The sequence below is a fragment of the Nannobrachium achirus genome (genome assembly GCF_963921795.1).
Source record: "Nannobrachium achirus genome assembly, chromosome: 1".
NCBI lineage: Eukaryota > Metazoa > Chordata > Actinopteri > Myctophiformes > Myctophidae > Nannobrachium > Nannobrachium achirus.
Window position 1 is genome coordinate 15,859,844 of NC_137810.1, and position 25,739 is coordinate 15,885,582.

Sequence of the window (25,739 nt, forward strand, 5' to 3'; positions counted from 1 at the left end):
GTTTGATCAGAAGTAGTAATGATTACTGTAGACCAAAAGGGACAAATACAAATCCAATCATAAACAAATGTCCATTCACAGAATACTAAAGAGCATGAAAAATCAGATCTGTGGGCTGTGGGAGTAGCAACGCAGTACTGCTGAATGAGTCATTGTTTTGAATGCTGTCAACATGTCTTTGATGGCTCCAGATTACAGCAGGGTTGGTTTGGAACTTGGAGCCAGTTATATGAATAGCTCCCTGAGAGAACAGTATACAGGAATGTGCAGTATTGTAGTATGCCCTGTCAGAAACTGTTAGCTGTAATGCATACTGATGTTTAAATAGTGAAGAAGGCTTTTGTGTGTGTGTGTGTGTGTGTGTGTGTGTGTGTGTGTGTGTTGGGGGGTGTAATTCGTTCAGCTATCATGTTTATTCCACAATGGGCTGATTATGTTGTTGTCCAGCTAAACCACAAGCGTATTTTAGGAAACGCCAACATGGCAGACATAATCTTGAGAAAGGAAAATCCAGGCCAAAGTAATTATTAATTTTCATAACTAAGCAGGAATCGGGTGCACCCAGAAATGTTATGTATGTGGCCTATGAACTTAACTGTAGATACAATACAATAAAGACGCAGGAGAAGAGAACTCAGGTTTGATGGCCAAGAAACTCTCTGAAGCCAAGAAACATTGTTTGTATAATTGTAAACATGGGCAGTTTAAGACCTGCAGTTTAAGACTTAAATACTTAAATAAATGTAAAAAGAAAGAGCGGACAGTAATATATCTGACATGCTCAGACACGAGCAGGCCTACTAGTCGGAGGAGGACTTAGGGAGATGGAATGGTAATTTCGTGCTAATCAGTCTAAAAGCGCCAACTTTTACACAGATGTAGCCCAGGGCATGCTCTTATGATATAGCTAGGGCGCCCGAGTCGGCGACCTTTGGGGTCACCACAGCGGCCAAATCAAGTTGGGCTCCCATCGACTTTCTATACAGGAGGAAAATACCCAGGGTATTTAAGTAGGATGTGAGGGGTCTAACTAGGGGTTTGTCATGATGCTGAATCCATTGCAAGCATTTGTTTTGCACAAAAAAATCCTTGGGCTACAAATGGCCCCAGAAAACGATGGTTTAGTGATGAAAAGTTTCACTCACTTTTCACAATTTTGTGGGGGTTTTCTGAGGCCATTTGTAGACCAAGGAATGTTTTTTGTGCAAAACAAATGCTTGCAATGGATTCAGCATCATGACAAACCCCTAGTTAGACCCCTCACATCCTACTTAAATACCCAGAAAACATTTTTTTTCGGTGTATTTTTCTCCTATATAGAAAGTCGATGGGAGCCCAACTTGATTTGGCCGCTGTGGCGACCCCGAAGGTCGCCGACTCGGGCGCCCTAGCTAAATCATTAGAGCATGCCCTGGGCTACATCTGTGCAACATTTGGCGCTTTTAGACTGATTAGCATGAAATATCCCTAAGGCCTCCGACTATACAGTAGTAACCAACAATAATCCCCAATTCAACCCCTGATGCTGATCGCCAAGCAGGAGGCATTGGGTACAGTCCACAGAATCAGCTTCATTCATCACATGTTTACAGAAGTAAAAAAAGGATGTGACATTCGTTTTTTGTGCATAGTTCCCATCGTATCGTTATTTCTAAAGAAAAGAAGAAAGTATTTGTACATCAAGCTGCCTCATGCTAAGGAAAACAGGAGATAGGCTAAACTATGGGCCACATGCCTCTGGAACTGTTACATGGCTACTTAAAGGTTCACTTCACCTCTGGGACAACCCTATCTTATTTTATTGTTGTTTGGGACACGATCAACAATAATTATTTTTTGTGTTCAATCTGTGTTTTTAGATAGTTTAGTGTTTCAGCATGTACTAGTGATGCATTTTGCATCATCAGTGATGCGTATTAAGTGATTTAAAATAATAATATAATAACTTGAAAACTAAAACATTGAAGCTGTCAGCTGATAAATGATATTGTGGGTTGTGTGGTGCTCTATCTTGATTGACAGTCACACAAACACAATCGAGGAGGGAGACACACCCTTTTTGCACACGCACGCGCACGCACGCACACGCACACACACGGACCTACACGCACGCATTCCCACCCTTTCTGAATGATAATAAAGCGGTGTGTTTAGCTGTAATGTACAATGTAGAGTGTGTATGCTGTTCCTCTGACTGGTCTACGCCCCGTAAAACAAACTTGCTGCGGAACAAGGAAGTTAATGTGCACCTGTCGTGTTGATGCTGTCTCTTCATCCTCGATCGTTTCATTTTCTACCGACGTCGTTGGCATCGATCATTTTAGGTAAGTATTTTGCTCAGGAGTGGAGTACCGAAGCCATATATTGGATAATTTAGCAAGTGTTTTAATGCGTCGTCACGACTATAAGTGCGCACTCACTGTGTGTTTGTGTGATGAAGTAGTAAACACATGACTGACAGCAGTCTCACTTTCATTTCTTCACAAGTTAGTAGCTAGGCTGTAGGATCAGATGCTTATCAGTGTGGGATGCTTGCCTTGAAGTGAACCCGTGAAAGAATCGGCAGTACATCAGAGCTTTTTGAAGATAGGGAGGAAGCCCACTGTAGAGTTTAGAGTACATTAAAGCTGCAATCCGGAACTTGCAGCTGATCTTTATGATGTGTAGTTTAACGTTGGTGACCAACACATATGCACTGGACTGGTTGGAGGTGGTCTCCCTACTCCTCCATTGAAACTAGACTCCCAACACCACAAGTAGTAGCTACTGCCTGAAGCTCAGAAGATTGATTGATTGATCATTGATTGAATACTTTATTAGCAGTTTGCAAAACTGGGGTCCTTTGTACTCGATTCATAGAAGAATTGCAAGATATAAGTGCAATATCTACCTCAGACTCAGTGCTTCTGAAAGTGGGGTCTATGGACCCCCATTGGTCCTTAAAGGAGTGAAGGATCCCCAGCTAAATGACTGATAGTTAAGGACCAAATGGACTGGTCTGTCTGTCTGTGTAAACCCTGAGAGGATATTCTACAGCGTAGATTAGGGTCCGAGGTCTCAGGGATAAATCAATCAGTCAATTAACGTCTTAAAGGAGTAGTTCACCCCCAAAATGACTTTTTTTCTATTGATTACTCATGCCATGGAGAGTAGAGTTCAATAATATTTTTAGTTTTTTGTCACATTCCTAAGACATAAATGTGATAACAATAAATTTACCCCCATTCATTTCGGATGGTGACCCGTTTCGAAACGGGTCACCATCCGGAATCAATGGGGGTAAATTTACTCAAATCACATTTTTGTCTTAGGAATGTGACAAAAACCAAAAAATATTATTGAACTCTACTCTCCATGGCATGAGTAATCAATAGAAAAAAAGTCATTTTGGGGATGAACTACTCCTTTAAGCGTTATTTTATAATTTGTTGCACAACATTGTCTAAAAAGAGACCTACAATGCCACACATTGTAAACTTGTAGACACCAATCCCCCCTTTTTACATGACATACTCAAAATGAAAATAGAGATTGATTATAGATTGATTGATTTGACTGTGTTCTCTGTGTGGAAGAGGTGAGGCAGGATGACAGAGCTTGAGGAGGGATTCAAAGCTGTGGATCTGTCTTCAGAGTCAGAATCCAGCGCTCAGGTCAATGATCATCCTCAGAGCCAGGAGGAGGAGGGGCAACCCACACACACAGGTAGGCCTGAGTACATGTTCACCTGATCTCAATGATCCTATATCAAGGGTCTTCAACAGGGGGTCCGGGACCCCTAGGGGGTCCTCAGAGTTACTGCAGGGGGTCCTCCAAATCTTTGTGTGATAAGAAACTTTTCTCTCCTTTTTTATATTAAAGGGGCAGACCACCCATTTTCAATATTGAACTATGTCATTAATATACCTTAGAGAAGTTGTTTGGAAATAGATCAAAAGTTCCCCCCCTTTTGTGTTGTCTAGAACTGGAGGATTGATTTTGGGGTTTATATTGTAAAGTACAACGGTGTGATGTCATCAAGTTGTACTTTACAATACAAACCCAAAAATGTACCCACTAAGCAATTTGGGGGTTAAAACGCGTTCAAATGACGTCTTTGCCGTAACTGGACGTCTAGCTAGATCCGGTCTGTGACGAGTTTAAATTTTAAAGTTTTTTCAACGGCTATACATAGACTAGACATTGTATCACCGTCATTTGAACCGTTAGGTTCCGAACGGAACCCTTGTTTATTTAATACCATTTCGCTGTTAGCGGCCGCCGAAATTAGTGAAAATGATGGCAGCCAGCAGGGTTTAAAATCAATATTCCTTGGTTCTGAGCGCCGTATACTACCTGCACCACCGCAGCTGATCGTATTTGTAATGCATTCTTACACTGTAATTATTCAACACAGGGAGTCGACGGGGTTCAAACTCCGGACCTTCCGTTAATGAAACCTGTGCACTACCGCTAGAACACGGCACAGCTTGTTACTTGTGTGTATTCCAGCAGCTATTAGTAGTTGACATATCGCCCCCCGCTGTTCGTTTTAGGTCGGTGCATTTTGTTTGACAACACAAACTAACTTTATATTGATGCATAGCTATAAAACGATTTTATTTAATCATTATCGTATGGTGGGGGTGGGGATGTGGCCGGGGAGACATGCAGTCTTGTGTGTTTGTGTCTGTTGGTGTCAGAATGAATTATGTAACTCAGAGAAGTAATAGTATGCTGTCATGAGCAGCACCACGGCATTATGCCATTATTTATTACACTTTTAGAATTGTTCAAAGGTATTGCCCAGCACGTCTTTTAGACGGCTATAAGATGTGCAATGGCCAGAAAACTGCTCAGTGGATGCAATCAACTATTAAGGTAGAACCGGGAGATACTGTTAGCATCCGATAATGAACAACTTGATAAAAATGTATTTAAAAAAAAGATGGTCTAACACACGTTTGTCCTAAACGGTGATATATCGTTTAAATGGAAGCGTTCAGATGACGGCTACAACTAAACTAGACTATATAGTGAAATTGGCTCTTAAAATTACTTTAGTCCAATATTTGAAAACCAGGTGTGGATATTAAAGCTGTTTTTTTAATCAACAAGTATGGAATAATGGATTAAATGTAATCAGCTACAATCGGTCTATAGACAGACTGACGATAGACGGTTCAAATGAGGGCTAATCATAACCATAGGTTTAGATGACGGCTAGTGTTTACTGGGTATCCTCCAGTCTAGGCAACACAGAAGGGGGGGAACTTTTTTTCTATTTCCACACAACTCCTCTAAGGTATATTAATGACATAGTTCAATATTGAAAATGGGTGGTCTTCCCCTTTAACCACTTGAACCCTAGACTAGTGTCATATTCTGAGAACTTTAGCCAAAAGTAGCAGATCTACAAGCTCTACGAGCTTGTAGATCGGCTATTTTTGGCAACGAGGTTTGGTGTGGAGGGGGAAAAAAGAGCACACTAAGTACAGGGTGAAAGGTCGAGTTTATTAAGTATTGACAGCTTAGGTTAGCCTGGTTCAGACCCTGAATCGCTAGCCACACCCCTTTAAAATGTTGTTTTGGCGATTCAGGGAGTCAGGTGTTGCTCTCACTGAAGAGGTTTTCCTCGTTTGGAAATCTGTATGGCGAATCAGCGTTGTGAATCAGTGTCTTGTGATCAGCGTGGGTGGGGTTTTCTCAGAACTCATGTGCAATTCGCCGCCGCCGGACGGTAAAATGCGATCGTATCGATCTCGCTATGAAACATCAGTAGCAGACATGTTATGTTGTGTTTGATTACTAATTTGTTGTGCTCCTATTCCTGCTGTTTCTTTGGTTAGCAAGTAGCACTAGCAAGCAACAGGCTAGCCACTAGCCAGCCACACATAACAACACTACGTCATCTGCTTTGCTACTGTTGTGTTGGTCAGACGGTGAACCAATCGCAGAAGACTGCCTCTTTGGCAACGCCCATCCCAGAAACAGCTCTGGAGGGAAGCACTTTCAGACTGAATAATGGAGTGAAACGAAATGTCAATTCAGGCTGAGTGTCAGGCTAAGTTCAAGTGGTTAAATATCTGAAAACACAAATTGACATGAATCCAAAATACACTGATGATTGTGCCGTCAAACGATGAAACTATATGGTATCTATGGGTTGTGGGGGTCCCTGCTTCATCTCTCTCTCAACTAAGGGGTCCTTGGCCTGAAAACGTTGAAGACCCCGCCCTGGGCTAATGGGACCACTGTCATGCCACTCAGACACAACCATAACCTGATATGCCCATAAGACCATGGCAAGCTACTACTCAGACATAACTAGGGATGATACGATAATCGCTATTATCGTTTATCGTAATAAAAAAACACTCGCGATAATCGTATTGTGGAGATTTAAATTTATCTTGATATGATCCTCCATCATGCACTGGGATCAATTCACCTTTATTTGCAGAGCTGCATATCCGGTACAATTTAAACCCTCTATAATTGGTAAAACAGACCTTTTTTTTCACTCTGCCAAATCTCTTTGAGCTTGTAGATCTGCAATTCTTTGGCAAATGTTGATATTTTTTAAGGGGCACGGTGGTGCAGTGGTTAGCACTTTGCCTCACAGCTCGAAGGTCCTGGGTTCGATTCCCGCCTGGGGAAGCTGTGGGCGCTGGGGGCGTGTTCCTCCACCCGCGTCATCAGCACCCACACCCTAGGTGGGGTTGGCGATAGGGCCTTTCTGTGGTGAGTTTGCATGTTCTCCCCGTGCCTCCTTGGGCATAGGCCCTCACACAAAAACATGCAGTAGTCCTGGTTTCTATACTACCTCCCCCTAGCCAGCCGGGTGCTCCCCAATGTCCCCTGGCGCGGCAGGGGGAGAGCGGAAACCAGGACTACAGGTTAGGTAGTCACCGGGTGAGAAAAATGGGTTGCAAAAATCGTGGGATAAAAAACATTTAAAGAAAAAAGAAATGTTGATATTTTGATTATCGTGATAATATCTTTGCCGGTGGAAAAGGCCCCATAGACGGACAGATATACTAGAGATATGGGCACAAAAGGGGAACAGACAGACAGGTACTCTGACAACGCCACTGTAACTGTGACTCAGACATACTGTATTGGTTGGATCTGCGGTGCAACCTGGACTCTATTGTGAACCTCTATTTGAGATAATCACAGGTATTTTACGTGAGCGTCAGAATAGTTTCCTTTCATATGTTATGTTTGATTGAATATTGAATACTTAATTAACAGTTTGCAAATAGTAGTGGTACGATTATACAATGATGCTAAAATACAATTGCATCTGTTGAAACAGAAAATAACAGATCTGCAAGCAGAGTAGCTCAGTCATTTCTTTGTAGCCTATATTTAAGTCATATCTGCCCTGTGTTTACAAAGCCTTATATAAAAGGCAAAAGTTTTCAAAGCCAAATAAACAATTAAATAGTTAATCGCAGCTACCAAGACAATTAATCGTCAACTAATATTTCATGATGGTGACAGTCCTCCATGCAGGCCCCACGGAGGAGCTCCACCCCAGGGCCCCCGCAGAGGAGGACCCTGCCCCACCAACCCATACCGACTCCAAGCAGAATCGCTGGTTGTCAGCTCTGGATCAATTCAAGCTGAAGAGGTTCCTTGTGCTAAGGGTAAAACACTTTTCACTGCCTGAAAAGATAGTGTGTACGCTGACATCCACTTCAGTGCCCAGGTGCAGGACAGATATGTGATTATGTTTTTTTGCGTTCTGAACATCAAGTCGTGTGTTTTGTAATTTGTTTCGTGTGGACCCCAGTAATACTAACTGATTTGCCATGGCATCAGCTAATTGGGCTTCTTTTTAAATGAACAGTAAACAAATACACACACTGTAAACATTGCAGCAGCCAAACCAGGGAAGATGTCATTAACTAATTCAATCAACTGACTTCATGTCAATTTGTCAGAGGGATTGTCACAACTGCAGTATGTCACGAGATTTGCGATGGCAACCAAGTCAACCATTGTGAGTTACCGAAGCTACATGTAGTTCAGCATCTCGAATTAAGACAACTAGGGCCCTCAGGCATAACCCCCCCCCCACCCACTCCATTTAAAATTATTATTCTTGACGTTTATGTTCCTAGATCATCATCTGGAAATTAAATATATAATTATGACTCATTCAAAAATGCCTAATGTAGCTCACTATTTTGCACGCAGATGACATGGCAAAATAAGGATGTCCTTGAATGATTCCCACTAATAGCATGTTGATCTGCTCGTGTGTACAAATTCCTTATCGAATGTGTGTGTATACAGAGTTTTATTCAGTTGTTGTCATTGTTTCTATCGGCTGTTGGTATTTTATCTGCCATTCTGCTATGATGTTGCTGTTGAGATCCAGCATTCGTATTTCGGGGGAAGCTTTGCTGCGCGTTGTAAGCTTGTAGATTGGCTATATTTAATGTAGAGCGAAAACAGAAAATACACTAGCATAGAGCCCTGAGGGGCTTAAGGGTTTACGTGGTTAATCAAGGATTCACACCGAGACGGGATGAAAACGGTGTTAATGAGTCATTATGGACAGGGTTAACTGCATTTGTGTTCTTTGCTTATGCCTAATGTCTCCTCGCAAATCTTATTCTGTATCTGCACAGGACCGTTTCAGAATGTTTAATACAGTCCTACATCTCTTGTGTCTTTAGTGAGGAAGGGCCAAGTTTCATTCAAATACAAAAGTTTCTTTGGAATCTTTGTTCTGAACTGACACTTGGACTTGGATGTTTGAAAGCGGTCACATCACAATGGGAACATGGAAAATGACACCTGTGTTTTGTTTTTGTCCCTAGCCTGGCACTCTGCAGCAGGCCATTGAAGACATCAAGGCTGCTGCGGACAAAGAGGTGGATGGTGGAGTCCAGAGTGTTTGGCTGATGGCGGAGTGAGTTTATGATACTGTTTCACACACTTCTTAATGATATTTGTTGTCACAATTTTGAAGGAATACTTTTGTATGTGTAGTTTTGTGCCCGTCACACCAGTGATTCTCAACAGTCTCACATGTTTAACCTCCATTTCGAGTTGTCCATGAATCTAGGAACTAAATAGCACAATATTTTCCCTGGCCTGTACTGGTTTATTGTGTGCGACCCATCCCAAATTCCAAGAAGCGCCTTATACACCACCTCAAAGGGGCGCCTCAAAGGGGCGACCCCAGGAACTGTAACCCAGAGTTGTTCACCTTGTTATCAATATCCTCATCTAACCCAGGACTCCTGTGTTGCTCTAAACCCAATGCTCTGTTTGTTAGTCAAGGCACGGGAGCTGCTCATTTCACTGAAACGAACACAGAAGGAAAATTACGTGACTGGAGGACATTTTGTCGAGTGCACTTGCGGATGTCAGGCCGTATCACTCGTACTGGAGGTTTCTGGAAACGTTAAAAAAGAAAAAGCGGGCCCTGTGACGATGAATAATGCATGCCTTTCTGCGTCTCTGTCTGACACGCGTTAACTTTTGTCCTACAATGGCCCTGCAGTCGGTGCTGTGGTTACAGCGGCTGTGGAAGGACCCGTGCGACAAAAGCGTGCATTATATGGAAATTTCAGCCACAGCACTTAGTGTCCCTTCGGGAGCCAAGTGAGTGTCATACAAGGTAACGATGAACTTGCGACAAGTGGATGAACTATTCAAATCCAACCTCGTTTGTTTGTTCGCTTTAGCTAGAAGGCGATAATTATTCATTGATGTGCTTTCAAGCCATCTCCTTTTTGAAATAGGTGATGATAATATTTGGGAAAATTCAAGAAGCTTAAACCCATTCAATTCGGGAAAGCATCTGTGTCATTTTAGATTTTTAGATATTTATATATACAGTATATAGCAACAAGTTCTTTAGAAAAGTGTTAGGATATTGAAGGCATTTTTAGACTTCAGGTCATCAGGTCTTAATGGGTTAATTTGTCATTCACTCTTACAAGTACATTATGTGCAGTAAAGGTGTGACGTGCTCCACAGACTGCTAACAATATAGAATAAAACAACAATGATGAAAAACAAGTGCAACATTGCAGCAATGGTAATATAGTGAACAACAGTGTCAACACAGACAATATATATGGAATTCCATCAGTTCCTGTCTAGGATATATTTATTTATGTTTCATCCAGAATTATATACAGTATATACTGTATATAAAAAAATAAAAAAGTATACGGTGGGAGAATTAAGCCACTGAAATATAAAAATACATTTACAGTACATTCAGCTGAAGGGTTGTCAAAAGTATAGCGAAAATGTACAATATGTGCAGGAAATATGCAATAGATTTGACAAAAAAAAAAGTTTGGTCATTGTTTGGGGCTCTGATAGCCTTGACGGATTAAAACTCTTTCCGTCTCTCTCTGTCATGACTTTTTGGCACCTTTGCAGTGACAGTGCGTTTCATTTCTTACTTTTCATTTTTCATTCTTCTTCCAGGAACACAGTGCCGCCTTAATGTTATTAATAGAGACACCAAAACAGTTATTGAAATGATGGAATGCTGAACTGGCTGACGTAGTTGACTTTGACATTCCACAACAGAAGTCTCTGAAGCAGCGTTGGCTCTGATGAACGCCTCAGAGTCAGAGGTCTGATGAGAAGCACTGTTATCATCAGGGGCGTCACACCAAATTCTGGGCCCTGGGTACAAGGATTCACTGTGGGCCCCCCATGAATGTTCACTATTGAAAAATAGCAGATATACAAGCTCACAGCGCGGCACCGAGTGCCGCGCTGCGAGCTCGTATATCTGCTATTTTTGAAAATCTGCTATTTTTTTTAAAATGTGCGCAAGAAACGTATGTTTCCATGTCAGTGCATGGTGCTCAAACCTTTTCATGTCAAGGACCCCCAAGATGATATGTATTTGTCCACGGACCCCCATCTCAAAATATATAGTTACAGGGACCCCCCAGAAGCAAAAATTTGAGTTACAAATGTTCGCTTAAAAAAATACCCATATTCAAAGATTTGCACACATTTTCACGACTTTTCAAAAATAGCAGATCTACAAGCTCGCAGCCGCGCTGTGAGCTTGTATATCTGCTATTTTTCAATAGCTAAAGTTACTAGGGCCCCTCCACCTTGGGCCCTAGTAACTCAGTCCCACTCCCCCCCCCCCCCCCCCCCCCCCCCCCTTGTGACGCCCCTGGTTATCATGCTTGAGCCCCAGCAGAAGGTTCTGCTGCCTGGCACCTGAACCTGTAGCTTAGTGACACCTCTCTCCCCACGGCCCCCTGTGCTTAGTGACACCTCTCTCCCCACGGCCCCCTGTGCTCAGTCGAGGTTAACTCATTCTTTTAGCCCAGTCAGAGCTAAATCGTCTCAGTGCCGCCCACACCTTTTCACATGCTGCCTTGGATGCTCAGTGAATTCTCTAGGTCTAGGATCAAATAAATAATAATAATAGTGTAGTGTGCTACCCTGGATTCGTTTTAAGCACTGGGGCAAGGGACAGAGATGCACACACACAGCACATGCCCTAAAAGAGGTCATTTGTACATAAGCCATAACAACTTAAAGCTGTTATAAGTAGTTTTCTGCTGACATATGCAGAAAAAAGGCGATTGCTTATTTATTTTATTTTTTATTTTTTATTATACATTTAGACGGAACATTACATATATCTACTTTAAGCATTATATACTTTGTTGTATGATGAATAGCTAAATTAGCCTATCCAAGTTCATCAGTGCATTGCAATGGATTGTGAGTTTGTAGATCTGCTATTTTTGCTGTTTGATTATTTTGAATTATTTAGAAAAATGATACAGTATACCGGTAAGCCGAAAATAGGGACTGCAGGTAGAAAGTTGCCTGAAATGTATTTGGAGACGGTTTTAAACACGAGATGGATGGCCGCTTTGATTCGTTTATTGAGATGGGTGTTGAAATATTCTGCAGATTTTGGTTAAACCACTGCAGGGACCCGGAGATGCTTGAATGCATATTGGATGTTTTCTGCCGCAGGCATTTTGTGAAATTTTGACGCTTTTGCTGTACATAATTGAGTGACTTGAGAATGCAATGCTTTTTGTCTCAACTTAAAAATGAGCTTGTGCAGAACACACAACCCCCCAGACACGCACGCTCACTAAGCACACCACAACTCTATAAGTACATAACCTTTTACCATCTTATACTCAGAGCTCATGCATTTAGTCTGTCCCCAAGTATGCATCTGGCTTTCCATATTTCAGCCATGGCAGCTGTAGTGTTTCAGTCAACTATTTGAAACCTTATCAAATTATTTTCTTTGCTCTCAGAGGGTCTACATTCCTAAATACAGAAGCTCTGACAAGAGAGAACAGAGATCTTGTTTAAAGACATGTCAGAATCTCAATCACCCAATTCACCAAATACTCAAAATACAATTTTGAAGATATCGAGAGATTGTATACAATATATTGCATTGTGTGTATATATATATTGTATAGTACATACATTCAACAGCATTCAATATTGATTCCGGTAGCGAAGATGCAACCAGGTGCGTGGGGGAACTTGTACGTTATAGAGCGAGTGGCTACGGTGAACAGTGTTGGAAGATGGAAGTTCGTTTTATAGATGGCGAGCTTTTGTATGGCATACTGCGTATACACAGGCCCTGAGGCCAATAAGTGTACAAAAAATTAAAGCAAACAGTACGTAAGCAGAGCAAACATGCGGACAGTGCAAACGACAGGTATACAGAGGGCCAAGATATTATATGTGCAGGGCATGTCAACTGTGCAGGGCATCAAGGCAAGTATCTCTAACCATCTGTCCGCCGCGTCACCTTGTATTACGCACTGATATCATGCCTGCTGACAGCCAACATCTGCACACACAATGCGCTGTGTTGGTTCGCTAACACACTGGAGTAGGCTATATGCGCTGCAGATATGGATGCCAACATCTGGGCTGCAGTCATTCTCATTACAAAGGAAATGAAGTGAAACTGTTGCCAGGCCTCGCATTCCTTCTAGGGCCAGACCCACATATCGACCATTATTTGATGGAAAATTATGCATTTGTAGTTTTCAAAATGTTTTTTAAGTTCAATGTTTTGAAAAATATAAACTTTAAAGGGCCACTTCACCTCTGGGACAACCCTATCTTATATTATTGTTGTTTGGGACACGATCAACACAATCCTGAGTAATCTTTTGTGTTCAATCTGTGTTTTTAGATATTTTAGTATTTCAGCATGACTAGTGATGCATTTTGCTTCATCAGGGTCTTGGACTCTGGCATTGGTGGGGCTCTAACTCCCTCTGTGCCTGTTCCTCCTCCAGGGTGGATCACTGGAACAACGAGAAGGAGCGTGTTGTGGTCATCACAGACAACACCCTGCTCATCTGCAAGTACGACTTCATGATGCTCCAGTGTGAGCAGATCCAGAGGGTCCCCCTCAACTTCGTGGACCGCGTCTCCCACGGCACGTTCAGTTTCCCGGATCGCTCTCTGCTGGCGTGAGTCTCCCCTCGTACAACCACACGGCTTCACCCATTTAGGCCTGGAATTATTTCATACTTTAGCTATTGAAAAATAGTAGATTATACAAGCTCACAGCACGGCACTCGGTGCTTGTACTGTATATCTGCTATTTTTGAAAAATATTGATTTGTAACTAACACAAATATTTACTTCTGGGAGGTCCCTGGAACAACATATTTTGAGATCATGGGGGTCCATGGCCAAATACTTGTAATTTTGGGGGTCCTTGACATGAAGAAGTTTGAGAACCACTGATTTAGAAGAAGGATTTAGATGGCATTTATAGAATCGGGTCAAACATTTTCATGATTTTATCCAAATAAATGTCTTTCCAAAAATAGCAGACCTACTGTATAAGCTCGCATCACGGCACTCAAATGATTTTGTGACGGGACTGTTTTTTTTTTCTACAAACTGAAAGAGACAAAAACTCTTATCTCAAAAATGTCAAAGACAAAATGTCAACAACCCAACTGTCAGAGCTGGACATAGTTACAGCCGGAGAACAATTACGTTCACTTGTACAGTACAGTACAGTACATACATAATATGATGGCAGAATATGAGACTATACAAGTTTACAAATTAAGTTGTACAATATTGCATAATGTCCATAGGTATGGTGCAGCAGCTTTAGTTGTTTTTATGAACAGCTCTTTGTCTGCTTGTCATTTGTTTAGGGAAATGTTTCAGCAGCTTGAGCTTTGCATGCTCTCAGCAACATGGTTACTTCCCGTTTTTATAAATGCCAACATCAAAGGCCTGCATATGACCGTTAAGTGTTCTTATGCACACAGTGGCATTCATCTTACTTTTTTCCCTTATCTGAATCTGTTCTTTGGTACGATCAAAATGTACAGTATGCGGTTGGAAACATGCGGGCAGGCATTGCACTGACGTGGGTTCTACTTAGAATCTACTACAAAATCAATTACAGCAATTCAAACTTTAGGGTTTGCAACAGTTAATTTAACTATATTCAAAAATACAGAATTTAGCAGATCTACAAGCTCAACAGCATGCCATGATGCAACGCTTTGCATGCTTATAAATAGGCTATTTTAGCAATCTTTGCACAATACTATAGGCCTTAAGTGGTTAATCAGATTGATTAATTTACTAAATTATTTTTTTTCACAGCAAAAAGAAAATAAATTAAATCGTTAAACGAAAGATATTTATTAAATGTAGTATATCATATAATTCAATATTCATTAAATATATATATTTCTTCTCAGAATCAAGTGTTTTATGGTCGTGATTCACCGGGATCATGGATGGCTTGATTCTAGGCTTAAAATAATTGATATAAATATTTTTGCAAAAGTCTATGAGGAAAATTAATGGGCGATCTTTTAGTGGCATCAGTCAACCACGCCCACTGCTATGCCCTATACTGTATTTCTTACAATGGAATAGTTATTACAGTTAGTACATGTAGTGTGCCCTATATTGCACTCTAAACATCCAGGTAAAGGATTTTCTCATTAATATATTCATGAGAGAGTAGTTTTAACATTGGCCTCTAAAACTAGCCTAAATTATCTGCATCATGTGTCGAAATTGGTCCAATTTTGGCATCCCTTGACCCTACTGTAAGTACTGTATATCCATCAAGGCTGAACATTTACTGCAATTACATAGGATTTTATCTTGTCGGTCACTGTCAAGTTAGTGACAACAATTATTGTCACTGCAGCATGTGTGTAACCACATTTGCATTCAGGTTTATTTTAAAGGGAAACAAAATATCTATCGCTCACCCAAGGGACAATCCGCCTAGCCAAGGAAGATTTTAGACTCTAATCTATGCATTCTATCATTCCTGCCAGACACCTTAGATGATGAACCCTAACCACTTGATTGACCCCATGACCTTTCCTCTTGCGCCACCCTCAGGTCTAAATGTATGTGCCCATCAGATGTATCCTAACCCAGTGGTTCTCAAAGTGGGGTCTGGCTAGGGACCCTGGCTAGGGTTCTAAATTGATATTGGCTTATTTCTCATCTCGATCTGACTGAAAAGAATGTCAGGTTTACGGTTATACATTCAACAACTCGTACACCTATTGGTAAGCCTTTAAGTCCAACAAAATGTCTCTCCCAGTCCCCATGAAGTCCATTTACTTTTTTAAGCCCATTATTCCCAATGAAACTGAACATTTTTGGTGAAAGTATGACATGTTGGGCAGAATAAGAGTGAAACGAACATGAGTGTGTCTTGAATCGAAAATAGCTGATCGACAAGCTCACAACGCGTCACGCTACGACATGTTTTCTTTTTATTTATACTTGGTTGCGCGAGACACTCCATGCAACAACATATGAATCAGGCTTAAGAGCCTGGTGGAAGGCTGCCTGGAGAGGGCTAGAGTTAGTGGGACAGGGCGCGTGTACTGAACTGTACTAGAATCGTGGAGCTAACATTAGGTGTGGTTCAGAGTCTCAGAGATGAGTGTTTTTCTGGGGTGAGGACGAGTGCATAGCTGTCACTGAACTGATAAGTGGCAAACTTAATGTAAGCCCTTTCTTTCAACCCAACCTTTTTAAAGAAAGGCTCAGGGGACACCAGACCAACCAGTAAAGTTAATTTGACGAATAAAACGTAATGTGGTGTGAAGTGCTCAGAGAGGGCGGCCATTGTTCTAGGCTTTATCTACGCACATATTAAATTATGTATAAAATGTTAGTCCAAACCACCCGGGAGTTCAACAGTAAAGAGACACTTTGAATTAGAAAAGGCTGAACCCACAAACAAACCTCCTTCTTCTGTCTTCATTCGCTCTCACACGCTCTCTCTCTCTCCCCCTTCTCTCGATTATATATCCTTTTTTCCCCTGTTCTGTCATTTCTTCATAAGTTCTGCAGAGAATACATGTCAATTTGCGTGACTGTTCACATGCATTACAACATGCATTATACTGTAACTGGCATATTTACCAGCATTTTACATCAGCCGGAGCATTTAGCTTGTGTGGGTGTGGTTGGGAAGGGGGTGGAGTCATTTTAAGAGCACCCCAGACAGTTTGCTTGATTCAGTATTTAGATATTTGATATTCATTTTATAAGACACGCCAGCTTCCTGTCTGGGGTGCTCACAAAAGCTTGAGTAGACGTTAAAACAACCACAGTGAAATATCCTTTTAAGAGGCTGAACTTGGGAGTTGTAAGATTTCCAAGGTATCAGACATGTTTCTGTTAAGTTTGTTGTGACAGAATCATGAGGCAGCTAACATATTTTGTGACCAAATACAATTATTACATGACTTTGTGCCATTTAAAGATAGCGTTTCCATTTACTCTTTCTTTTTGTCACAAGTTACAATTTAGGGATTTAGTTAGACGCTCTTACCCAGTCAACACCAGCTCATGGGCCTTGTGGTTACTTAGAGTGTCCGGTCTAGAATCCCAGGCAGAGTCATACCATATACACCATGGACCCAGTGCCTCCCTGCTTGGGACTCGGCATCAATGTTTGGATTCCTGCTATTAAAGCAGGAGTTATGCCTCATTCACACTACAGATATATAGTTGAACGTTTTGCTTGGTAATTCAATGTAATCTCAATGGAAACCAGCTTTAAAGATGCAGCACACAGAAAGAACAAAGCTTTGAAAGCTTTAAAGCTGGTTTCCATTGAGATTACATTGAATTACCAAGCAAAACGTTCAACTATATATCTGTAGTGTGAATGAGGCATTAGGCTATGGAAACATGAGATGACCTATAGGCCACGTGGACATCGCCAGACTTACAAGATAAGAGTTAATGCCATAAATCAGATTCCTAGAGATGAGTTTTCAGACTGCGGTGTAAAATGGGGAATGAGACTGCAGTCCTGAGTGGTTCATTCCACAGCTTGGGAGCCAGGAGGGAGAAGAGTCTAGGACAGAAGTCCTGTTACTCGGTGCATTAAGTTTAGTGAGTGTATTAGGATCCCCATTAGCTGATGCATAACAGCAGCTTATCTTCCTGGGGTCCACACGTCACATAAAAACATGACATTAGCCAAGACAATTACAAGACATTGTCATTAAAGTCAATAGTCTTTCATTCAGACAGACAGACAGACAGACAGACAGACAGACAGACAGACAGACAGACAGACAGACAGACAGACAGACAGACAGACAGACAGACAGACAGACAGACAGACAGACAGACAGACAGACAGACAGACAGACAGACAGACAGACAGACAGACAGACAGACAGACAGACAGACAGACAGACAGACAGACAGACAGACAGACAGACAGACAGACAGACAGACAGACAGACAGACAGACAGACAGACAGACAGACAGACAGACAGACAGACAGACAGACAGACAGACAGACAGACAGACAGACAGACAGACAGACAGACAGACAGACAGACAGACAGACAGACAGACAGACAGACAGACAGACAGACAGACAGACAGACAGACAGACAGACAGACAGACAGACAGACAGACAGACAGACAGACAGACAGACAGACAGACAGACAGACAGACAGACAGACAGACAGACAGACAGACAGACAGACAGACAGACAGACAGACAGACAGACAGACAGACAGACAGACAGACAGACAGACAGACAGACAGACAGACAGACAGACAGACAGACAGACAGACAGACAGACAGACAGACAGACAGACAGACAGACAGACAGACAGACAGACAGACAGACAGACAGACAGACAGACAGACAGACAGACAGACAGACAGACAGACAGACAGACAGACAGACAGACAGACAGACAGACAGACAGACAGACAGACAGACAGACAGACAGACAGACAGACAGACAGACAGACAGACAGACAGACAGACAGACAGACAGACAGACAGACAGACAGACAGACAGACAGACAGACAGACAGACAGACAGACAGACAGACAGACAGACAGACAGACAGACAGACAGACAGACAGACAGACAGACAGACAGACAGACAGACAGACAGACAGACAGACAGACAGACAGACAGACAGACAGACAGACAGACAGACAGACAGACAGACAGACAGACAGACAGACAGACAGACAGACAGACAGACAGACAGACAGACAGACAGACAGACAGACAGACAGACAGACAGACAGACAGACAGACAGACAGACAGACAGACAGACAGACAGACAGACAGACAGACAGACAGACAGACAGACAGACAGACAGACAGACAGACAGACAGACAGACAATCAATCAATATATGTGCCCTACTACTGTAACTCCTGTTTCTCAGTTCCCAGAAAAAAAAAAAAGAAGAAAAAACAATCAAAGAAGCATTAAAACCTCAAAATATGTAGGTTAAATGATACTTTCAACAACTGGTAATCATTATACATTCAACAACTGGAACACCTTAACTGCTATTGGTAAGCCTTAACGGCTACAAAAGTCCAACAAAATGCCTCTCTCCATTGACTTTGTGTCTATTTCAAACACACAGAAGAGTTATACAATGCTGAGGGCACACTGAGGAAGTTGATTGACTGTAACATTGCAACATCCCATTCTTCTTCCTTCCTTTGAATATAGACAGTATTACAGTAGACTACACCCACCTAGATATTTCATCACTTTGTCATTTTATCATTTATCATTATTGTCTCCACCAGCCGAAGGCATGGGGGAGAGTATGTTTTCGTCTCCGTCCGTCCGTCCGTGCGTGCGTCCGTGCGTCCTCGCAGTTTGTTACCACCTAATCTCAGTCGCCGTTGGCCCGGTGGCTGCCAAAATGAGCACACACACTCCCTGGAAGCCAATTCAGAACCTCTAACCCACATTTTTCAAATGGGCCTGTTCTAGCGCCACCATGAAGCCGATGTTTGCAAAACACATTTCTGTACACTACTCTTACAGATTTTGTCCAAAAATCGCACAAATTTGTAGACAGTATCTCTACAGTCATGTGATCGACATGGATCTGTCTGATTTTCCATATTCCATCCTGATTGGCTAAAACTGGCTTCCAAAGTTTGTAGGGCTGGTCCGTTTTGAACAAAATGCCTCAAATCACGAACGCAGCATGCAATTATCTTGAAACCCTTTTTTAATCAGCCTCATGGTGGCGCTATAACAGGCCTATTCGTGTTTTTTACCTATAACTCCACCGATCAGTGTCAACATTTTTAAGCGCACTCCCTAGAGGCAAAAGAAAAACATTTGCCCTGAATTTTTCACATCATTCTTTTATAGCGCCACCTGGAGGCCGACTTATGTAAAACACATTTTTGGATATTACTCCTTCAGATTTTATCCAAAAATAACACAAATCAGTACACACAATCTCTACAGTCATGTGATCAAGCCGGATCTGTCCGATATTTCATTTTCCATCCTGATTGGCTAAGATTGGCCTCCAAACTTTGCAGGATTGGTCCGTTTTGAACAAAATGCCTCAAATCATTAACGCAGCTTGCGCTTACCGTGAAACTTTGCATGCACATTCCCACTAGGTAGAGGAACAAATGCCACCCTTTCACATTGGCCTGTTATAGCGCCACCATCAGGTCGACCTTTGAAGAAAAAAATTAAACAAAATCATGCATGCAGTGTCCGTGAAACGGCCGTGAAAAAGACCTGGCACCATTTTCACGCCACCAGGAGGACAGAATAACCTTCCTGACCTGGTGGAGACCTGTGCTCGGAAGAGCACTGCTTCTTGTTGTTGAACTTGTTTTTGCACTGTATTATGCTAGGCGTGGCTCCTCAGAGGCAAGCCATCTAGAACAGTGATATGTTTCAAACTCAGGCCCACTAGACAAGTTTCCCTCTTGGCCCCCAAACTGTGGAATAAACTCCCTGTCGCACTTAGAACTACAGACTCACTCCCTAGCTTCCACCATGGACTAAAGACTCACCTCTTCAGACTCCACCTAAACCAATAGCACTACTGTAACTCCCCTTCCCTCAATGACCATACATGAAGCTAGATAGCATTTTTAGGGTTTTCTACCTATGTTATTGTTTTTCTAGATTGATATTCCTATGCATTGTTATATTGTTGTTGATGTACTGAATATTATCTTGCTTATTATATTGATGTATTACCTGCTTATTGTAAGTCGCTTTGGATTAAAAGCGTCTGCTAAATGCCTAAATTGTAAATTGTAATTGTACTTCCAGTCAGCTGAGCAATTTTGACTGGCCCACCAATCAATCCATCCATTTTTTGAAAGAAGTTATTATCTTATCTTTAATTACATTACTATTACATGAATAATCATCCAGGAAGGCAAAACTGTGGAACTTTAACCAATTTAGGGATTTAGTTAGACACTCTTACCCAGACAAGATCATCTCAGTGGCCTTGTGGTTACGTTAGACAGAGTGTCCGTGTGCACTTCTTTTGAAAAAAATCTGCCTCCAAGTAGAATCATAATAACTGATGATCCTGTTGTATGGAGAGAATAAATCACGGCACCCCGTCTTTAAGAGTGTCAATTTGATACATGATATCACAGCATGTCTATCAGCTTCAGATTGTGACTGACATGCTTGCTGTGTCTCATTCTTATGCGTTGGGCTCCCTTAGCCTTTCTGAACATTGATGCCAGTGTATACAATATAAGACCTTATGGGAGGATCTGTATTTTTAGCCATGCCACATTCTCCAGGTATACCCATGGAGTGAAATGAAGTACGTTCAGCATCTGCAGGGAAAAAGATGTGTTTAAAAGTGCCTAGTTTCCAAACTGTCTAGACAAGGTAATTACTGCAGTACTGTATACCCGCACATCATTGAAATTACTTTTCTTTTTTATTATTCCCGTCTAAAAAGCGGTGTGAGATTTAAGAAACTCCCACAAGGAGTTTCTTCTGCAAAAGAAAGTTAATTTATGAAGTTGAGAGGTAATCCCAGTACTGCTGTGTCTGTCTTTAGATCAGATGTTAAGGCAACAATGAAGCGTGATGATGGCCTATTTATTTCCCTTCCCGCAAATGAAAAATTCCCAGAGTTTTACCGGCATTAGTGCTGGTGTAGGAGGTAGTGCTTTTCCTTGCACTTTCAATTATTAAATTGAACTAATTAGTGTTATTCACTGAAGGTGATTAACTTGTCATCTTTTTGTTGTATGGATAATCTCTAAATTCCCAAAGGGTGGAAGGGTACCTGAGACTTTTTTTTTTAAACATGACAATCATTCTTTCAATTGTACTTATTACTTGACCACAGAAAAAAGTAGAAGTCAGAGCTGCTTCCAAAAAATCCAACAGCAGAGGGCGCTCTGTGCACAGCAGACATATAATGTGATGCTTCTGCCTTGGGTACTTTCCATGAAATGAGTGTGAACTGTGTGTACTCAACTGGGCTAAGGCACAAGTCGTCATACTTGCATGTGGACATATTTATTTGACATAATCATATATAATTACTGAACTGATCTTTAAGGAGGTCTTCTGGGGTCACTCTGAAGACAGTAAGTAGGTATCAGTTTGTGTCAGCAGTGCATTAGTATGTGTCTGTTAATTACTCCCCCGTCTTAACTTGGATGGAGGTTGCAATAGCAAACTTGAGTGCCTAACTGCCTATCAACCAAAATAACCTGCTCTATGCAAGACACAGACTGGAGACACACTTTTGTTTTGTCTGTACGTCTTAGTTCTCTATAATCCTACAACTGACACAAGACGTTCTCTGAATATTGAAATGATATCTCTTTCCACCTCCCAGTTTCAAAAGAGCTGCAAATGTTTGCTAATAACGAATATATAGCGCTATTAGCATGACTGCCTGCAGTGTTGTACCCGAACGCGTTCAAAGAACGGTCGTTCATGAACATGTTCATATTTTGGGCGAACGTGAACTGAACGTAATTGTTTTCGCTTGATGAACGATATTGTCGAACGCGGTCATTCTGACGCCCGTGAACGACGTGCGTCGGCGTTCGTCGGCCGTTCATGCGGCGGTCCGCGCCTCCGCGGTCGTCTGTCCTCTGCTCCTCTCGTCTCTCTTTTCATTCACATGCTCCAATAGTAGGCACTGCACGCAGCAGCACGCAGCAGTGCCTACTGCATCTCGTGAACGTTCCGATATGCGGTGCTGTCTGCACTCTGCTGCTGCACTGTGAATCTCCTCCTCGTCTCGCAAGCCTGACTGACTATACTTTGTCCTATGTGTGTTGCACGGCGAAAATAGCTGATCTGCAAGCTCACAACGCGTCGCATCCACGAGACAACGTGAGCTTGTAGATCAGCTATTTTAACCAACGCGGAAACATGCTGTGCACGGTTTAGAAACGTCTGCCTTCTAGTGGGGTTCCTTGTACATGTAATTTTTTGTTTTTTTTCTAGTGGGGTTCCTTGTACATGTCATTTTTTGTTTTCATTTCAAATGTGTGTTAAAGTTTCTTTCACTTCCAATTTGTAGATTATGGTTTATAGAACAATTTTGGTTAGAGTGTCAAGACAGTAGATTGAAGAAAAATATATGTTTTGCCCTATTTCCAAAATGACCAAAATCGGAATTGTGTTTTTTGAACAATGTCTTAGTTTTCCCACAACTGCTGTGTAATATATATATTTTTTTATTGCTATATCAAGTCAATACTGTGTGGGGAATCAATTGGAGTCAAATATTTGTTTTGAATATTATGATATTTCACACAATGAGACAATAACATGGTTATTACATTCAGCCCTTCACAATAAGGGTGCAGGAAGACTGGGAACTAGGCAGTGGGCACATAAATATTGTGGGCACCTCAATGTTAAGTTGGATGAAATTATTGCTGTGTGTGGTTCTATATGGGCTGAGTCAATAATTTTGACAAATAATAGCATGCAGCAACGTCTAAACATTTATATATATATAGACCTTTATATATTTTTTTTTCCTTTTTTTGAATAGCCAAAAGTATAAAAAAAATATGGTTAAAAAAAGAACTAAAAAAGAACTATGTAGTTCATTTTGGGGAACCATGAACTTTAGTTCATAATGGGGAATTATGAACTAAAAATGAACTAGTTCATTTTTGAAGTTCTGAACTTGAACTTGAACTAGTTCGTTTTTAAAGTGAACTTTCCCAGCACTGACTGCCTGTTATGCCATCATAACTAGGGATGTAACAGTGTATTGTTTTAAGGTATACCACAGTTTAATAAAACATAGTTCTGAATCATAAGCCGTTATCTGTAATACCGTGCCCCAAACCTTACATTATCAGTCTGTTAAATGTTAAATGCATACACACAAACATTATGCACAGGCACACACATGTTTCAGTTCAATAAAGCAATTTATTTTCTTTAAAGCTAAATACTTGTTTATTTTTGATGGACCTCGATAGTACATTTAATTAAAGGGGGGATTAATACCATGAAATACTGTACACTGTGGTATTTTTGTAGCTGCAGTACTTTATGTGACATTTACTTTCCTAGTTCATCATTCATGTTACATGATCAGCTTTATAGTCTTTGAACAGTGTTTTGGGCCAGACAATTATTGCAGTCAGCCTTTTCATTTTACCAGTTGCCAAAACATTGTTATCATAATCATCATTTATTGGAAGTTTTATGGTATGTTGTGGTAAAAGTTGCTCACCTTTTCTGTGGCTCTTTCTTACTTTTTTTCTAGCCCGTCAGACACCCCCCACCACGACCTCCCTCATTCTCTATTTCTTTAATCCTTTTATGTAGATCATATTAACTGAAATGGTAGAGCAGCATGTTCGCTGGCTACATGGTTGAATTACTGAAAGTCTTGCAGGCTCTATTGAGCAATCAGAGGATTTGTTTGTTGGCTGTCAGACAGTGTGGGACACTTGCCATGACAACTGGAGCTGGCCCTGATATTTATCTTGCGTGTTGACTTATGAGTCCGAGCCCCTCAACGGCAAGGCGAAGGAATTTCTAGTGATTTGCCCTAAAGCTTAACTAAGAACACAGTGCCTCATCTGATGCGCGAGTGAGTGGCCTTTTCGCATTCACGCCGCCCCCGATGACTCATGGAAGGAGGTGGGTTTTCTCAACTTGACCCTAGGGATGGGACCATATGAAAATGTCATATCACGATTATTGTGACAAAAGAAATCGCCATTTACGATATTATCGTGATAATCAAAATCCATTAACCTGGGGCGGAACGTTTGCCAAAAAATAGCAGATCTAGCGTTGTGAGCTTGTAGATCGGCTATTTTTTGGCAAAGACATTTGATAGAGAGTGAAAAAAGACTGTATCAAGTACGTATATTATACTGTAAGTACCTTTTACCAATTATAGAGGGTTTAAATGGTACCGGATATGCAGCTCGGCAAATAAAAGGTGAATTGATCCCTGTGCATGACGGAGGACGATATCACGATAATTTAAATCTCCACGATACGATTATTGTGAGTGTTTTTTAATCACAATAAACGATAATATCGCGTATCGTCCCATCCCAACTTGACCCTTCATTTCATTGTGCAACTGGGACACCTCACTTATACGAGTAGCTCGAGAGGTTCCTGACCTAAATATTGCCCACCTGAGATTTGATGTGGTAAACCAGTGGTTCTCAACATGTGGGTCGGGACCCCCAGAGGGGTCCCCAAATTATTTTGAGGGTTTCCCAGATGTTTAGCTAAATGCTAACATTGTTTTCTCACCCAACAGTAAACAGACCAACATACAGTATAAGTGTATACATGGTATCTGCAAGTGACAATTTAAGGACTTTAAAGACGTTTTCAGTTTTAGTACTGTACCTCTGGTCCAACATATTGGTCAAATTGTCAAATATTAGAGTCAGAAATTTTGAAAATAGCAGATCTACATGCTCACAACGCCTCGCGTCAAACTAAATGATCAAGTCAGATCAAGTCAAACTAAATGTAATGCCAACTCCAATTCCAAGTGTTTGTGAAGGGTGGGGGTCCCCAGTTCAAATATGATTATTTTGGGGGTCACAGCCTGAAAAGGTTGAGGACCACTGTGGTAAACCTTTGCCCGAGGAGCAGTTGGTTCCTTTTTTTTTGCCGTCTCTCCATGTTGACATGACCTTCCTGAGGACGCAGGGCTCAGTGAAAGTCCAAAAAGCTCAGCTCTGCCGTACGTATAAACACAGAAGACATCCAAGGCCTCTGGCTGGAAAGCCCAGCCCTGCTCTACCTGTCTGGGCCGGTCCCCCTCCTAGTGATAGCTTACCTGTGGAATTCTCCAAAGCTTTTTTTTTATATCCCCATTTATACAAGGGCAATAACGCAGTGCTCTCACAAAGGGAAATGTATACAAACCAACCCCACCATCCTTTGCCCCCCTCTCG

At 41.5% G+C, this 25,739-nt stretch overlaps 1 protein-coding gene across 1 annotated transcript in view; it reads left to right on the forward strand.

Annotated features, from left to right (window-relative positions):
* Positions 1-2,233: 2,233 nt before the first annotated feature.
* The window catches only part of tprg1 (tumor protein p63 regulated 1), a gene marked incomplete at its 3' end in the record, with an annotated part of 37,810 nt that continues 14,304 nt past the window's right edge, over positions 2,234-25,739 (forward strand). The window contains exons 1-5 of the mRNA XM_080733392.1: positions 2,234-2,324; positions 3,576-3,705; positions 7,489-7,634; positions 8,817-8,908; positions 13,287-13,463. Of these exons, the coding sequence (XP_080589518.1) occupies positions 3,588-3,705; positions 7,489-7,634; positions 8,817-8,908; positions 13,287-13,463 (533 nt within the window). The 5' untranslated portion in view covers positions 2,234-2,324; positions 3,576-3,587. The remainder of the gene's footprint in view (positions 2,325-3,575; positions 3,706-7,488; positions 7,635-8,816; positions 8,909-13,286; positions 13,464-25,739) is intronic.